The sequence below is a fragment of the Mytilus edulis genome, chromosome 2 (genome assembly GCF_963676685.1).
Source record: "Mytilus edulis chromosome 2, xbMytEdul2.2, whole genome shotgun sequence".
NCBI classification, from domain to species: domain Eukaryota; kingdom Metazoa; phylum Mollusca; class Bivalvia; order Mytilida; family Mytilidae; genus Mytilus; species Mytilus edulis.
The window spans coordinates 97,142,885-97,162,512 of NC_092345.1; the positions used below are offsets into that span (position 1 = coordinate 97,142,885).

Genomic DNA, 19,628 nt, shown 5'->3' on the forward strand with positions numbered 1-19,628 from the left:
TATCAATTCTATTAAACGAATTCTGATAACCTTATTACGTAGTTTTTTTCCACATTTATATCAAAAAATGTCTTACACATGTATTAGAAATGTTATCAATCAGAAAGTATAATGGAGATGTCAAATTTAGATTATAAAATACAAAAATAACTTGAGAAAATACACGAAAAATCAGAAATGCAAATCTAAATGTTTCCTCGTGCATGGTCTGATTAATTCATGCACGTGTGCAATATCTAAATAATCTCATAAAGAATCACAAATAAATTTTCTAGAAATTACGAAATCGTTTTCAAATAAAACAATTTTAGTACTTTTATCTATTAGGCAATTTTAGTTTTAAATTTTATCATGATGAATAAAATAATACATAGCATTAAATAATAGCTCCAAAACAGTACTAACGATTTAGTTACGTACCAAACGTAAATGAAACGTAGCGAATCAGGAAACCTCTTATATTAACTGTTGTTTTTCGTTATGCTACATTAATATTAATTTTAAAATAAGCAACATGCATTACTGTATTTCTTGAAATTTAAACAGCTGAGTTGACAACGACACCAAGTTGCACGAACACTGAAGGAATGACATCATCAGAGATAATACCATCAAGGGAAATTAAAGTGAACAATCAGTCCATTAATATAGAAAATCTAAGACCAAATGCTATCATACCTTTCTCAAGTTATGAATCATCAGTGACCATTGAATATACACCGCAAGGGGCAAAACCAGTGAATGAGGTTAAACTGAAGAGTACCGATAACATAAAGACATTCAACGTTAAATTTTATAATGCTGATGGATCAGTGGTTTCAAAAACGGTGAGTTTTACTGTATGAAACAACATATATGTACGATCAAATTCAGGTCTGGTAGGTACAATAATGCATATAGTTTTGTTTCGAATGTTTGCGAATTGACGATTTTATAAAAAAAACTATACTAACTGGTACACTTATGAGCCAAAATGAAGACTTGTGTCATTAATTGTATTCCTGATATCACATAATAACATTTAAAACAAGTAAAACGTAATTAGTTTTTTAAAATACAGTAATATGTTATATATTTTCTATCTAAACGACACAAAGTTCAAGTCTAAGTTGTTATTAATAAAATGTCTTTGCAGAAATACGTGGGTCTGATAGATATTGTGTACACTTACTTGATGACATTCATTTACCAACTGTTTTTGGTTCGTTCATAAAAACATCGCTCAGCAAACATTCGACACGAAATTATATGCAAATCTGCTCCTGCACTGGGTTAATGGTATAGTATTGTCAATTTTTGCGTGAAATTCATCCCTGAAAATGATTTGTATGTGAGTAATGTTTTATCTAATGTAGCGAACAACTTCCACTTGAATGTCCTTCTGGTACATTTTCCCCCTCTTTTTCCACCTCTAAAAAATTTTTCAAGTTATAAAAGGTCGGAGGTGACACAAATATTGATCTTGTATGTGAAATCAATATAAGGCTTTCAACGGCATACATGTTGATTACACTGTTTTAATAACACATCTGACAAAATAAGATTTTTCTATCCGATTCATTTTAAGGTTCAGTAACCAAGCATTTGCTATTGCTTTATTTATTGGGTATCCGTATTGATTTCGCAAATTTCCATAAACCTCTTTTTTACAATATTGTTCTATCGTACAGCTCCACTATTTCATTCTATCAGAATCATTTGTGGCTTTCCTTTACTAAAGTATTACCTTTTCATTTGTTTATTTCGTGACTTTATCTGCAACCCGTTCTTAATTCCCTACTTCAATTTATTGAACTTAAAACTACTTGAACAACATAAATGTGCACCTCCTAATTTTTTTTATCAACATGATCATGTACACTGTTTCCTTCAGCCATTGTTATACACACCACATTAGTCTTTTATCCCTAAAGTCTACTCCTCAACCCTTATCAGAATGTGATTTATCTTGCAAAATATCGTTTATACTGTGGATTAGTTCTACTTCGAGGGATACGAAGTTTTCCTTGATTTTGTGGATATAGGAGATCCATGCATTCAAATGTCCAACGAAATTCAAATGTCTATAGGATTGATTGCAGAATTTTATTTAGACAAAAACATGAAAATAAATAGCATCGAAAACAGAAATTGTCCTGCATCATCGACACTTGGTACCCACTGTAATGTTTTTGTAACATTTGTTTTTGGTTTTCAATTTCAATTATTTTAATATCCATAACAAAAGTTTCAAATTTGCAATGGGTTGATGTATCATAGTGTGATCTTTGTTTGCAGTAATTCTAGGTAGTTTTCAAGTTGTTGTTCTGTTGAATTGAGGTAGTGTTTAACATACCCCTTATAATAATCATTTTTTCGATATTCACATTAAAACTCCCTTTGGGTTCTAAATTTAGACATTTGAATGATGATATAATATTTGTTTCCTGAAGATCTCATAACACTTTAGCATAGTTATGTGTAACGAAACTGTAGATAAAAGTTCAGTCGTCTCTTCAATTGCTATGTGAAAACGACAATGGATGGGTGGTGCAGTTGTTAAATGTTTATCTCAAAAATAAGTTTTAAGATTGAATTAATTAATACCTTACTTGCGACTTGTGAGTTTGAATGTCCCTCTGGTACTTATCACGAAAATTGTCCCCAAAATCAAATTCCTTCATAACAAAGTCTAGCCAAAAAATAAGTTTTAATATATAAACGGCAAGCAAGGTATTTATATATATTTATAATATCTTGCTTGCGACTTGTGATAAAAATGTCCCTCTGGTACTTATCGCATCTATTTGTTCAACTTATAACATATAGAAAGCCCCTTAGGAAAACAAATCTCTAAACAACAAATCAACTTATTTCTAGGGAAATAAACTCGTGAATAGTCTGCAATTGAAGCTGTTTTTATATATTAACCTTCATCAAAAATGCTGTAACACACAATATGGAAAGCCATGAATGTATAGATATGTATTGGGCTATATGACTTAAAGAGACAAAACAAGAATATTCAAATCCAACTTCCTTTTATGCGATTGAGCTTTTGATTTTGCTATTTTTGGAGGGATTTTCTATTTTGGATTTTCTTTGAAATTCGGTATGCTTGTTATATTCTTTTTGTAACTTTTAAGTGAGGGAATTGGAAGCCTATTTATTTTTTAAATTATCAAAGGGATTTAAAAATAACAATTATGTAAAACAAATCACTTCAGTTAAATGGACATGACCTATAAATTTATGACCACTGATTTAAACAGGATTGATATAATACTAATGCTCCTGTTTTTCCATCCTATTAATTATAAATTGCTTTGTGTATAATTCGCACTCAGTCTTATTAATTTTTATTTTTTGTAAACGATAACAAATATTTCTTACAATCATTTCCTGATATATAAATACCTAAGTAGCCCAGGTAGCATACTTAGGGGCCCTTGTATTTTAACAGCCTCACTTGACCACAGGAACTCGGTAGCAGATTTTAATTTTGTTAGTCAATGATTTTTTTAATTTTTTTAAAGTATTTCCAGTCTATTTGTATTACATTATTCATGTATTTGACGTTAACAACATTATTTCTTTGTTTTCCAACAATGTGCAGTTTACTATCCATATCCGTATACTGAAAAAACCTAAAGGGATCTAAGTTGCCATCTTTAATTGCCTTCCCTACTTTAGATAAAAAATAGTTAAAAATGTTAATAAATTACTTTATACCTTACAAAGGCACTCTAATTCTTCCTAAATTATTCTTCTATCACATGCATATTTTGATTTATGGATCAACAGAACCCTTACGCAGCTATAGTTGTATTCGGGTCAGAATAGTGAAATTTCCCGGCGAAAGCAACGTAACTGGTGAACATGTCGTTTTTCAGACACAAGACGAAATGGGAGATAACTCTTGTCATTCGGAAACTTCCGGGTTGATGCGTTTACTACAACGATAATGATGAACCCCCCTTTTTAACATCTAAACAACAAACCTTCCGGTCTACTTGATTCACTTTCCCATCCCAAATAAAATTCCATATTATCTTATTCAATTCTTTTTGTATTTTTCGGGTATACCTCTTATTTCTAACTCATAACCACACACTGACATAATCAAATTTTTCACAATAAGGACTTTTCCAGAGTAAATCATTTTTCAACTTTTCCAGACGTGTAGACAAATTTTGTACTTTTTCTAATATTGATTTCTAAATTTTGTCATTGTCAATGTTATAACCATGGTGAATACCTAGTGTTTTTATGTTATCTGTTGTCCAGCTTATCTTTTTAAAAGTAGGTCGTCTGCGTTTATTTGCGCCAATATTTATTCCATTAGTCTTGTCGAAATTAGTTTTAGAACCCAATGCCTTTTCATATTTGTCTAATATTTCAAAAGAGTTTTTTACAGAACTTTCATTTTTATTAAATAATTGCGTGTCGTCTGCAAACATTCAATTTGGTTTCTTCCCCAGGCAATACAATGCCTTGAATGTCCTTTTCTGCCCTTATTGCACAGGCCAAGGACTCTGCCTGTAATATATATAAAAAGAGGGCTATATGACACCCCTGCCTGGCTGATCTAGAAATTGAAAAATATTTTGAGACGTAGCCATTTTTTTTAATACACGTCTTTGCACGTTTTTAATAGCATTTCAACCCAACCACGAAAATTGTCCCTAAAATTAAATTCCTTCATAACAAAGTCTAGCCATCCCCATTCCATCCTATCAAAAGACTTTTGTTGGTCTAAAAAGACAATTATACCCTCTTAATCTTCATCATCAATATATTTTATGATATCTTGTATCATTCAATTCTCTTCCGTTATATGTCTGCCTTTTACAAACCCTTTTGGTCGGGATGTATAAGCTTAGGAAGGACTATTTTTAATCTTTCTGCTAGTATTTTAGCTATAATTTTATAATTGCAACTCAGTAGTGTAAGAGTGCGCCAGTTTCGTATATTTTCCCGTTCCTCGCCCTTAAACAATAATGTTAAAACTCCTTTATATTGCGAGTCCGACAATGTTTTTTCATTAAATATTTCTTGCAATAACGTACAAAATTCTTCATGTATGATTTTCCAAAATATTACATAAAATTCAGATATGATCCCGTCCTCCCCTGGGGATTTATTTGTTTTTATAATTTTTAGAACTTTCATTATTTCCTCCGCGGTAATATCACGGTCAAGTAATTTTTTGTCGTCATCCGTTAGTTTATTTTTGATGTGACTGGTTAAATCTTTAGCACTTTCCAAATTCCATCCCTCGGAGCTAAATAAGTTTGAGTAGAATTTAACTTGTTCATTTAGTATTTCGTCTATATTGTATTTATAATGTCCATTATCTGTTTTTATTTGACTCCATAATTTATTTTTTCCGTTTTGCTTTTCGAGATTAAAAAAGTAGCTCGACGATTTTTACCCTTCTTCCGCCCATTTTACACGCGCCCTTATTTTAGACGCCTCTGATTTGTTCTCATGGTAATTTTTAATTAGCGATTCTATTTCTGATATCTTATTTTCAACCTCCCCAGACGTAGTACTGTTTAATTTGAGCTTTTCTAATTTCTTTTCAAGGTTGATAATATAACTGTTTTGAGAATTTTTGTTTAATATTTTACTTACTTTCATGGTTAACTTTTTTATTTGTGATTTTATTACATCCCACCAATGTTGAATTTGTTCGAACCTACTTTTTTCATTTTTCCAGGTTTCCCACCAAATTTTAGATGCATTCTTAAATTCTTCACTTTTGATTGTATTTATATTCATTATCCATATACCCGGACCTCTTTGTATTTCATCAAGTTTTAATTTGAATGACACAAGATCATGATCGCTTAAAGGAGAATGCGCGATACCAACATTGTAAACTTTATTTGACAGATTTTTATCACAAAAGCTATAGTCTATTTTAGACTTTGAATTTCCTCTCTGAAACGTATACCGTTTATCTTTTGGATATCTGTCTCTTCAAATATCTGTTAATAATATTGTAACAATAAAAAAAGTAATTCCTTTGTACCAATGTCATCACGATTATGAGAGGGATTTCTATCAATTGTTTGGTCAAGAGTACAGTTAAAATATCCTACCAAAATATTGTAATGGTCTACACTATCGTCTGTAAAATTACCAAAATATTTTTGAAATGATTCAAAAAGCCGTTTCCTCTCGATGCCACTATTGCTGGCATATATATTTAAAATGATAAATCGCACTTTCCGTTTTGATGCTACATTTTATTAATCGACCGTTTTGCGGGTTACTATTATCAAACACGACTTCGCCGGGACAATTTTTTGTTTGTAAAATAGAGACACCACGAGAATCACTGGTTCTTGTTATTGTTTTGTTAACATGACTAATTCAAAAATACAATAAATAAGCCATAATTTAATCGGTGTCGAGATTAATATTTTTGTTTGATTCGTGCAATGTCAAATATTAATCTAACTTTTAATTCAGATCTTAGAAATGTAATTTACAAATCATTATCCAAAAGACTTGCTGGCGACAGAAAAAATTTATACATTGAAACAATTTTCGAGATAAATGAATTCTTCTTTTTCATGCTTTCATTTCAATCAATCCTTCAAAGAAAACATTGCACTTATTAAATTTTTCTTCGCTTTAACATCACAAATTGTCCATACGTTCAACATAATTTCTTAAAGTAAAGGTGACAAAAGTAATTGGTTTTATAATTAAATAATTTAAAAATTATTGCGAAGCATAGATAGATCATTAAAACTAGCTTTAAAAAAAAGGATATATGTTGTACCTGCATATGAATGTGGTCTTATTTTATCTGTTATAAAGTTAAAAAATGATAGTAAGGTACACAAAAAAGAGGAACAAAATTCAATAGTATTTATACTATCGCGCCATCATTGTGATTATGGTAAGCTAGAAAAAAACTTCAATCTTTTAAGAATGCGTTATATTTGTGCAGTAAAGTAGGTCCCTGGATTACTGAAACATGTTCTACACCTGAACATAGATAATCTTATCGTATTTAGCACATATTTGTTTTGTATTTTCGTTTTTTTATTGCTCTTGAAATTTGTATTTTGCAACTACTTTGTTGATACAACTGCTTGTGGTCGGCACGTTTTCATAAACAAGAAACTTTAATTATAACATCTATTTCTTTCATTTTATTGTCTGACGTAAAATTATTCAAAATATTAAGGTTTTTTCTTTCCCCTGGGATAAAATAGTTTGGGACAATTTTTCAACGAAATTTCTTTTGTCTTAATGCTCCTCAATTTAATATTTGATGTGACCTTTTTTCGATTTTGATTTGAGCCCAACTGATCAGTTTTATATAGGCGAAACGATCATTTGGCTCAATAAAAATTGTCTCATTGGCACAAATACCATATCTTCTTATATCTATATATGAGAGATTATTCTGGTCAAATCTATAAAAAAAATGTATCTTCCGAAAAATTATTTAATCTACTGAAACTATCAAATTACTATTATTATTTTTTTAAATATCTGATTTTCTTTTTTTTTAATTGTTCTCGCACTTTCTTTTGTCACTGATTGGAATATTTGGATACTATCGTTTAAATGGATTCCGGATTGTTTGTCTTTGTTGGGAGAATCGGTTGTGCTTGATCGGTTTAAATCCTAATCGACTTTTCATATTTATCGAATTTCTATGCTTATTCGAGTCGTTCAATTTACTTAACTCTTTATGTTTACTTAATTTCCTGGATTTAAATTTTTTGAATTTTTGGATTTGGTTTTTTATTTGCTGCATCTTTAAATTATTTAATGCGTTGAATATCAAAACTGCATAGCGAGAAGCATATCGTGCAATATACCATCACATTTATATGAGAAGAAATTCCCAAACAATTATGGGATAGGAAATTGCACATTTAAATACAAAATGTGTCTTTTAAAAGGGAATAAAAGTTTTAAAAATAAAAGAAACCTAACATCAATATCGTGACTACGGAATGCATTTTAATCTTTGGAACTGTGACGTATGACACAGTGGCAATTTTTCAAATCGTGAACCAATCATATATTGCTGATGAAACAATCAGTTTCATAACTAGTGGTACCGATAGATAAACGAAAGAATTGAAATTAATCGAACAGTATAAAATTTTATAACATGAATATCTAGTTGGCAAATATGTATTTTAAATGATCTGACATCACACACACAATACACGCATGGAACTATTCCAGGGGATAAATACCAATACCTAGTAAACATAATAAGTCAAATCGAATTACGTTTCATTCAATAACAAAGACTAGTTTATATCATAATATTTTAGAGGTAAATTATTTCCGTAGAAAATGGGAAATGTTTTGAAACTTGTTTTGGAAATTACGACCACACACGGGTGTTATTCGGTATATCGAGAAAATCGATAGTAAATAACAACTAACGTTGGTCTGTCATTGCAATCGGATCGTCAAAGATCTGGTATTGGATTATGAATGCAATTAAAGGAATATTGTACTTCAAACCTGTCAAATAGTTGCTGTATTTTCAAGACCTGGAAAAATCAGAAAACGGGAAAATGTCGGTCATGATGATTCAACTTACTAACTTGTACTGTGCACTAAGTCAAAGAAGAAATGATGTACTTTTTAAAAAGAAAAAAAAAAGAAAAAAAAAAGGCAATACCCAAATCTAAGTAAAAATCGGGCGTTGTATCTATAACGGTCACCTTCAAATGTATCATATTATATTTGTACAAAATGGTTAATCTCAGAAAGTCCAGTAAAATAAAAGGATGGTAGTATAATTAGCGGAGGAACCATCCTTAATTATACATATACATGGAACAGTAATTGCAGATGCCCTTTAACCACATATATTTGGCTATACCTCTACTATTTATTTTTACCTGTGTTCTATACAAATAATTTTATCAAGATTAGAAAGATATTTTTGTAAATTTTACCTTTACCATTTTTTTGGAATCCGCAAAAGATTCTTCGAGAATTTTATCAGTGTCACACACAATGATTGTGTTGAATATTTAATTGAAACTGACAACTATAATACATAGTTCAAAATTAAGTCTATTTAACAAACTTTCTGATTTATGCGGATGGAACTTCGTCCGTATTGAAATAATTCATAATATTTTTAAATAAGTATTATTTATTGACGTTTAATCAAAATTGTGATAAATCATTCAACACGTTATTGTGACCGTGAAATTCAAGGCGTGACCAGACTTAATGATATCTTAACAAAATTTCGTTTACCAATTTATACTTAAGACTTTTGTGTAAAAGATATGTATACATTTACACATAGAACCATATTAAAACCATTTGTTTTGTATTCAAGGAACAATGTTACATTTAACTAGTCATATCAGATAATAAAACATCCGGTAGCGTTACTGGTTGAAAAAGGAAATATATTTGTATACATAATGCTAAATGCATCAACAAATGAATGAATTGAGAGAAGATTTGTTGAGCTTTGCCTGGAAACATCTTAATGAGTACGAGTTCGAGTGTGTTAACTGAGAGAAGCTATACCATTAATTTTACATATAGGTATATTGAAGATGTTCTTTCAATTTACGAAATTTTCCTTAATTGGTCTCATTATAAGTCATGAACTAAAATTACAGACAACAAATTTGTTGTTTTCTAAACCTCATTTGTAGACACATTCCTCGAATTTGACTACAGCTTTCATTTCACCATATCAACGATTTACAAACTTCATCTACGTATAGAGTATACATTTCTCAACTCACACATATTTTTCGAATGAAGATTTTATAATGTTGTTTTTATTTTGTATACCCTTGCATTTATATTTTACTTTATGAGTATGCTATTGGGAAAGTATGTATTTCATTTTAAAGTTTATTTCTTTGAAATTTTGATGAGCAATCGTCTTTAACAGTTTAAGTTTTGTTGAAACGGTGTACTTGTAAGTCATGATTTTTCTTGGATACTGATCATAATGTTAAACCATTTTGACAGACAGTTTTATTTTTTAATTATTTGTCATCTTAATTCATTGATCTAGATTATTTTGTGACGTATCATGTGTCTTCCCGATTAGATTTCTTTCGCTATCTTATACCAGATCTTTCACGATTAAAACGCAATACTATACTTGACCACCGTTACTTATTCTTTTAAGATCACTTTTCTCGATATACCGAATGACAGTCGTGCTGAAGGAGTACATGTATCAACAAAACTACAAGCTACAAGAGTCTAAAACATTTTTAATTTTATACAGAAAATCTGTCCTATTTATGCTTTTTATATGTTTATATGTTACAAAATTATACACAGATACATATATAGGTGTAATACAACCAAATCATGGTACGTCACAGCAGGTTGTATACGAAAATAGGTCGGGAAAAAATATTCTCTTGAATTTGACAGTTGTAGGTAATTAATCCTAAATTTCAGTGTAGTAAAACGTTTCTGGGTCATAAACATCTCTTTGGTATTTCAAAGCACCATTATCTTTTTATTTGGGGTTTCTTTACAATATTTTGGAAACACGGTTACTTATATAAAGCTTGTACACAGGTAAGAAAAAGGAAAAATTTGATTGGCTAACTTCCAGTGATGTTTATTTTCTTATATGCAGTAACATGTGATGTGATTTTTGTTATAAAAGGATAAGGATAAAACTTTACTCATGCCAAGTATTTCTTTCTTTGAAACAAAGATAAATTTTGCACAATTTTTTGAAAAGTGCAAATTTAACAAAGAATAATATGGGAAAATCAATGGTGCTATTACACCTATATAGCAAAGTCATGTTTTACAATTCTGTGATAAAGTGCTATTACGTGAACCGTGGTATTGCACACATCACCCATTATACACGTTGAAAGATCAAACCAGTTATCTGTAATTAAGGGCTTTTTATATATATAGACTAACACATACAAGCTTATGAGAAGTTACACAGATATTGCATACAAGTCGATTTTACAAAACTTATAGACACATTTTACTGCAATGGGTCCACCTATACCCCGTACACTGTAATGCGTTATGTGATTAACATAGTTTCTCAACTCATTAATTTGTTCAATTAAGGCATTTTTGTCTGATTATCGCGTGCGTAATTAGTTACAACGGATTAAGGACATTTCGTTTTGTATTTCTTTGGAGTTCGGCATTTTTGCTTTTTTACTTTTGCCATTCCTTAAACAAATATCTGACGATAGAACTCATCATTTCCTTTACAGACAATATCTGACGAGAGAACTCATAGCTGTCTCTGATTCTATTAGGAAGATTAATTTTAAAGCATTGTATTAGAAGATAAATCTAGTAAACAAACACTTCTCTGATGAGTTATTTAAGGTTAATACTAGAAGATACATCTAGTAAACAAACACTTCTCTGATAAGTTATTTAAGGTTAATACTAGAAGATACATCTAGTAAACAAACACTTCTCTGATGAGTTATTTAAGGTTAATACTAGAAGATACATCTAGTAAACAAACACTTCTCTGGTGAGTTATTTAAGGTTAATACTAGAAGATACATCTAGTAAACAAACACTTCTCTGATAAGTTATTTAAGGTTAATACTAGAAGATACATCTAGTAAACAAACACTTCTCTGATGAGTTATTTAAGGATAATACTAGAAGATACATCTAGTAAACAAACACTTCTCTGATGAGTTATTAAAGGTTAATACTAGAAGATACATCTAGTAAACAAACACTTCTCTGATGAGTTATTTAAGGTTAATACTAGAAGATACATCTAATAAACAAACACTTCTCTGATGAATTATTTAAGGTTAATACTAGAAGATGATTACTTGTCTCGATTCAAAAGAAAACAATAAAGCAACAAAGCGTTACCCCTATATGTTCTGACGGATTTTTTTAAATAGTCAACTGTAATGCATTACAATCATTTATTTGTTAATTTATTGTTCATGAAATGAAAAAAAAAAAATCGATCGAAATAAAAACGTCTTTTATTCCCAGTGATAAATAACCTGACCTATGTCAATGATGTTAAACATTTTGAACATTTTTTTTGTCTTCATCTTTGTAATCAATTCGCGCTCAACTGTTGAAACCTGGGTTGACAACACGCGCATGTAGCGTTCTTTACTATAATGATGACGTTTTTAAAGATAAAAACGGTAATTGATGGTTTCAAAGACTGTCCAGTTTCTTTAAAATACTTTGTTTGGGACAGAATAATGCACCAGTTATAAGTATGTCAGCCATTTAAGAACAAATAAATTAACATATAACAACCTGTTACTGTAATCAATTTGTTGTTTATTAGTTAAAAACGACATAACTTATTCTGTTAATCATATGAACGATCAATTTTCGACAGAACCGCTTTTCATATGATGTTTCTTCAATGTTGAAATTTGGAATGCATTTACTGCGTATACTTTGCAAAGGACCAGCAAATAAATCAGAGTACCATAGAAATATGACGCATTTACATGGAAAACAGAAATGATATTCTGGCAGTTGTTCAACCAAAGGCGATTCCGATAATCTCCTTGGAAGACAGTGACTGCAAGTTTTAATATGTGATATATAACTCAGTCTCTGCAAGGATGTAAAATATATATATTGTGCAGGATTCGTAGCAATTGTGAAACAAAATTTAGACTAGTGACACCGTTCAATAAACCTTTAAGAAGGAAAACAAAAGTAAAATACAGGTTGCTGAATGTCGTATCAACTTGAGACGCAATATGAATAAGAAAGTGCTGCTGTGAATTTTTACAAATAAATGAAAATAGGAATATTCATAATAACCTTAATTATCCGATCTCTATTAATCACTATTTTTTTCTGTTTATTTAATGGAATCGACCTAAGTGATTGCGCACACATATTAAACGTTCATGTTCTGTGGTAAAAAGAAGTGCTACGTCTTTGCACAGAGCCGAAGGAGGAATTAAAAGAATGCATACCATCTAATTCAGTTACATAGAAAACCGAAAAGATAAATTGGCCTTTTTCATCTAAAAGTGGATTTTATTTTTACTGTGCATTGAATCCAATAGAATGCAAAGCAACAAACTATATATTAAAATCTCAATTAAAACATACAATATTTCTACAATGGTGTCGAATTAAGGTATCCAAAACAATTGTGTAAGAAATTGAGACTGATGATATTGTTCAATAAACGTCTAGCAATGGAATACTTATGTTAATTACAGGTTTTTGAATGTCGTATCAACATGAGACGTAATAACAATATGCAGATTCCGTTGGAGAGTTGTAACAATTAAATGAAAGTTTTAAAGATGAAGCAGGCTATATAGTTTGCATACAAATTGTTAAGCTAAAAATATACATAATTTATCACAAATTCGATTGCTTAATGTACTCATATGAACCTTTGCTTATATTTATTATTTTTTACTTATTTATAACTAGCTTCATGATAATTCATAAATTTTTAGCAATCCCGGTACAATTATCTTGAATTGATCAATGGAAAATAAAAAGTACTTGTTTTTCATTTCTTTGCTAGTGGTAAGATAAAAAACAATTTAATTTAATTCCTCGAGAAAGATAAATAAATAGTTAGATGTATATAAATTTGATCAATGCAACAAGTGTCTTACGATATTGTCTTACTCGATTCAGTTAAATTTTAATATTTAAAGCGCAAGACTTGTCGAGTGGAGAAATTTCGTTATGAACGATATATAGTGGTGGAATCTGTTTCTCTAATGATTCTCATCTGTCCTTTCAAAAATGATACATAACAAAAATACTGAGTTCCGAGGAAAATTAAAAAACGAGAAGTCCCCAATCAAATGGCAAAATCAAATGATAAAACACATCAAACGAATGGACAAAAACTGTCATATTCAAAAGGATTGCAGAAAATAGTGCTCTTCATATGCGACGTCATCATGTATGGGTTTTTTTAGAACATCACAATAGGAAATCAAGAAAATTTAACGTCATAATTAAATTTCGATCAATCACAGAAAGACCAGATATTTCACTAGTGACGAGAAATATTTTTCTCACACCGCTCAAGAAAGGTGAAACATTGGAGAAAACTCATTGTAATATATTCTAACACAGAAAATAAAATTTTGACAATTTTGAAGACTGAATTAGAAACATGAAGCATTATACTACCTGTAGGAATACTTAATGCATCGGTAAACATAATTACATACAATACCTGATCTCAATTAGGTATATTTATCGCGAATTGAAGTGTGGCGACTGAAGTGATTATGTTATAAACATAGAATTAACTGTATCTGAAGAGCATCCCCGCAAATGTTCTTATAAATGTTGACATCGAGGAGCCAGTTCGTACTTATTCTTAGTATATAGCGTAAGAGGAATACAGATTATCCAGAAAAATGCTGAGGTCGAATGGGAAACATAGACGATACACTGGTGGTTGTTTATACAAAGAGGGTTTGTATAACCTTCTTTAGAAGTCAGTAGGCCGTGAGCATAAATATTTGTACAACACTAGCCTTAAACTCAGAGTCAATCCCATGACAAACGGAGACTGTTTACACTGTCAACCAATTATCTATCAAGAGACAATGTAAAGTTCCTTAATGTTGTGTCAACTAAAAGACAATTTACCATATGTAGATGGCATAGGGATGCTGTTACAAATAAAGTCACAAAAAGAGTCGCATGAACTGTTTTGTTAATTTTCTTTTTCTAAAATGTCAAATCGGACCAGGAGGAATGATGAGATTTTTAGACCTTACTGTATTGGTACAAAATGGGACAATAAAAACGGAAATATTTGTTTCCATCAGAACGCCTTCTTTTCTGAACAGGGCTGTTCCTATTTTATTTCTACATCCCATGTCATGAACATTTAACAAAGAGAGGCGGATGAAAGGGGAATTCAAACTAACAAGTCGAAAACTAGCTGATAAAGCCATGGCGAAAAAGCAAAAAACCGACAAGAAGACTTACAACAATATATGTTATATGTATCCAACAAAAAATGGGTGTAACATCTTGTAAGGTTCCCTCTAATGCAGCTGATTCAAATGAATTTAAAACGGTATAAACACGAAAATTTGTATGAATACTTTTAAATATGGTATCAACATATTATCTTTAAATGTATCATTTCAATGAGAAAATAACATTTACTAAAATGTCGCTAATAGACAAAACAACACTCATTCATTTCAGCAGCAATCAACTGTAAAGGAAAAAGATAAAAATAATCAGTTTTCAGTAAAAGTTCTCTTTTCCTATGGTCTAGCAAATTTAACAACATACTGGCTTCTTACAAATACAGTCGACTTTCAATTTATTTTGTAAAGAGACTCGTTTGGGGTGATTTATGACTTAATTTTGTTTAAAAGATAGGTAGTTTCAAACCATCAACTAAAGCTACCTTTGACGGATGTTTATACATCTAACGCATTCAAGACCATTCCTTTAAGAATATGTGCCGTTAATAATTTCTTAGTCAAGTTTGTTGACATCCTATTGACAGCTGCAATGTGAATGTTTTGTTATTGTTTGAAATACTTTTTTCAAATAAAGTTAAGATAGGCAAACAAGAGGGGTTTTGTACATGCCAAAGTTAAACCCAATCCCATTGTGTTTCTGTACCAAGTCATACTATACGCATCAACGCTGTGTCTGTTTGTTTTTAGGAGTCAGATACTGATTATAAACTCCAAATTTGACAGTTGATGAGGTTCAACGTACTCTTCAGATACATGTTATCCCTTTTTTATGTATACAAAAATATACACGTTTGTCTTCGATTTACACGAATCGTGTCTCTTTCAACCGAAAATACATTAGCCGAATGTATGTTCTAAATATACAATTATTGATTATAAAGTTTGATTTTTTTGGTAGAAAAGACATATGATATATATATACTTATGTAGTTTAAAAAGTCATCTAAGTTTTAGCTACATCTTTTGTATAGATTATCAAAATAACTCCATATTAAAACTATTAGAAACAAAACTTCCTGAAAATGTGACCAGCCGTAACACCAGTAATATAAGGTTAATTAACATTTTATATCTATCTTTACGATTCCTTAATAATGAAGAATTGTTGGATATAGATTTATAAAACTTGCATATTGGTTGTACCGTCAGCGGATTTCCAATAATATGATTCTTATTCTACATTCAAGTGGATTTTGGTTAGAAATAATATAACTGAATATCAATACTAACAGGCTTTATTAAATACTTTTTTTTAAATATCAACAATATTATATATAACATATCCTCTAAGCATTCTACTATGTCTACTGAAATATTATATCTAATTATTGTACCCTCAAAGCAATCGATTTTTTTCAAAAAATATTTACGTATTCTTGTTAGAAGAAGAAAAAAAGGGACAAACAACACTGCAGATCCAATTTTTGACTGTAAAAGAGATGGAAAGAGTGTGTGGTGAATATTTAAACAATCGAACTTTGGTTGTTTCAAAGTTTTCAATATTATGAATAAATATTTATGATACGGTTAAACAACTGTTCTTTCTTGCAGATAGAAGTACTTGAAAGTGCTTATAATAATGGACATCTTAATGTCAACAAAGTCCAAATAAACATCACTCCAAAAGACAAAGAGAACACATACCAACCAGTCAATTTACAAATTCAGATCTATGGATGTTATGAAATTGGTAAGTGTACTGATAAAAAATCAGAAACAATTGTCGGTAGGTATTTCATTCTTAGATACCATACGATTGGCTGTTCTTTCCTGAGGATTATCAATAGCTATTGCGATGAATTAGTCATCAAGATACTAGTGTTTCAAGTCATTAACCGCATACTGCAATCATTGTATATTTTTACAAAGAGTGATGCTTCTGTGGTGTAATGTAATCCTCAGTATTAGAGTGGTTACATGTGTTAGTTAATGACTTTTAATGCAGTCGCATTTACGGTTATTCGAAAGATTATTATCTGTATACTTTTTTTTCACTGTCGTCAAAAAGTCGTACGAAGCAGTTTCTTTATTTTTCAATTTCAACATTAAAGAATGACATTCCTAAATTCGTAGTTTTCTAGTTTCTAGCATGATAAAAATATTTCACAGCTTATAGAAAAAAAACCAAACCCAAACATTAGTTATGTGGGTTAAACATGCATTATTATAATCATTCCCTATTTCCATTCCTAATTTTATAATTTAAGGCAAGTTGCAATTACTTTAAAAATCTTCTGAGAAGTAAACTGTATTGAGCTTGAACTGTTTTTTTTTACACCTGTCTTTCAATTGTTATTGTTTTATATCACAAGTTCCCTTTTTTGGTTGATTAATTATTTACTGGTATAATAATATTCAAGTCATAGATATGTAAAACGACAAAAGCACCTAGTTTTTGTTTCCAACAGTTGAATGATCTGTTAAAATCAGCCGAATTTTACTGTAGATAATATATATTAAATACCGAAGTGATTTATTTCCGAGTATAACTGTTATACCGAGTGTGAACTTGCATTGCTATACGACCTGTCTCGGTGTTTTGTACATCCAAAATTTATGTATTCATGTATTCTGTTATGGTTTCGGTTGAATAATATGTTTTATACTGCACTCGTTCTATCTGAGCAGTCAAAATGCATTGACTATATTTCTATGTCATATACAGTCACTGACCCGATATCACTTTTCTTTTCCGCGTGAATATTTAAATAGAAGTTGCCGAAATAACATTTAATAAATCATACGACCTCTTCAACCTGTTCTTGGTTCCAATGCATACAACGATGCGTGGAACGACTCAACCTTGTTTCTTTTGCAATTATTGGAAAAACATATTTCATTTATTAATATTTTTTGTTTGCAACCTATAAATCATTAATTTGTTATGCTTATGGTTGATATTTTAGTCCATACTCAAATGATTTCGTTCATCATCGAGTGTGGGTTTCAACAGGTAAATGTACATTTCATTGTGTTGAAAATTTCTCCGTGAGCATGATACGAGGCCTTTTTAAAGGGGATTTCCCCAAATATTTAAATCAAATAAATAACCTTAACATGCCAAACGCATCAAACAACAATTGAAAATGTTTTTTTTAGATTGCAGTATAAAGACAATAATAGTGCATTGACTTGACATATCAACGATATAAGGATTCGGCCCGAAACGGGGAAATAGCTCGGCACAGCCTCGCATTTCCCCGTTTCTAAGCCTCATCCTTATATCGTTGATATTTCCAGTCAATGCACTATTATTGTCTATATGTCTTATCGTTTGTTGCCCAAATAATTATAAAATTGCCTTTCCATAACATCATTGACATGAAAATTGTTTGGACGAATATTGTCAAAATAATTGTATAAATCCAAGATTGCATGTAAGTTACGTAAGTGCGTCACTATTTTTTAATATCCTGTGGTGTTTGTTGATGATGGAATATGTTTGGTGTTGCTCTGAGGTTTTCATTTTGTGTTGAATAATATATTATTTGTTCGTGCGTTTTCCTGATCTGAATGTTCTTGTGTGTGTTTGTGCTGTATATCTGTCACGTAGTGTTGTCATTTTAGCAACATTTTTTAATATTGTCATAAAGCAGGATGTTTGGCTAGCCATTAAACCACGTCCAACCCACCATGTTTGCTTAAAATGTCCTGTACCAAGTACAAATAGTTTATTTCTATGTGTGTTGGTGTTGCACGTCGGTTTTCCTGTCGTTACTTTGTTTTTCTCTTATAGTTGATGTGTTACCCTGGGTTTTAGTTTGTGACCCGGACTGGTTTCTCTCATTCGAATATGACTTTTGAACACCGGTTTACTACTGTTGTCTTTACATTGTATATATATAGAGTGACACTTAAATACTTTTCACCTGAAGCAGAAGAAATCTCCAGTTTTACCTTAAGCAGAAGAAATCTCCAATTTTGAATAACTCGTCCTTTTTAGAAATCACAAACAAACTCATTTTTGTTTCATTCCATCTATTGAACTGGTCATTAAATCATTTACATCCTTTTTTCTTACCATGTTAACTTTTAAGTGAGCTCATAATAAGGATTTATAATTACAATGGGAGAGGCTAGTTTTGTAATCTCGCTCGAATGTGTGAAACATGTTCTAAATTGGTCAGACAATACTTTATGTTTTATGAACATCCAAAACCCTCGGCTACGCCTACGGCTTTCAATACTTATATATAATTATAGATTAGACAATACTTGGTCATATTTTATGAATATTTAACCCCAAGGAACATGACCAACTATAGCCTGACCAATTTAGAACATATTCACACTTTCGAGTGACCATACAAAATTATCCTTTCCCATTGTAATATTCAAACTTAAAGAAGAGTTCACTTTTTATAATGAATTTAATGTAAAACATAGGTAATGATCAGTTCAATGGATGGAATGAAATAGCACTGTCATAGTTTGTGAGGACCAAAGGATAAATTGTTTTTCTTTTTCTTTAGGTAAAATGTAATACTAATATATATCTAGAGATTTTTTATGCCACACCTACGCTAGTAGATTGGCATTATATTTTCTGGTTAGTGGATCCGTTTGTTCGTTCGTCCGTCCGTCCGTCCGTCCGTCTGTTCGTCCGTTCGTCCGCTGTCTCGCTTCAAGTTAAAGTTTTTGGTCAAGGTAGTTTTTAATGAAGTTGAAATCCAA

The 19,628-nt window shown here is 30.7% G+C and overlaps 1 protein-coding gene across 1 annotated transcript in view; it reads left to right on the plus strand.

Moving 5' to 3' along the window:
* Window positions 1–19,628, plus strand: part of LOC139513593 (mucin-3B-like) — a 282,396-nt gene that overhangs the window by 51,464 nt on the left and 211,304 nt on the right. The window contains exons 50-51 of the mRNA XM_071302236.1: window positions 547–827; window positions 16,506–16,644. Coding sequence (XP_071158337.1) covers window positions 547–827; window positions 16,506–16,644 — 420 coding nt within the window. The remainder of the gene's footprint in view (window positions 1–546; window positions 828–16,505; window positions 16,645–19,628) is intronic.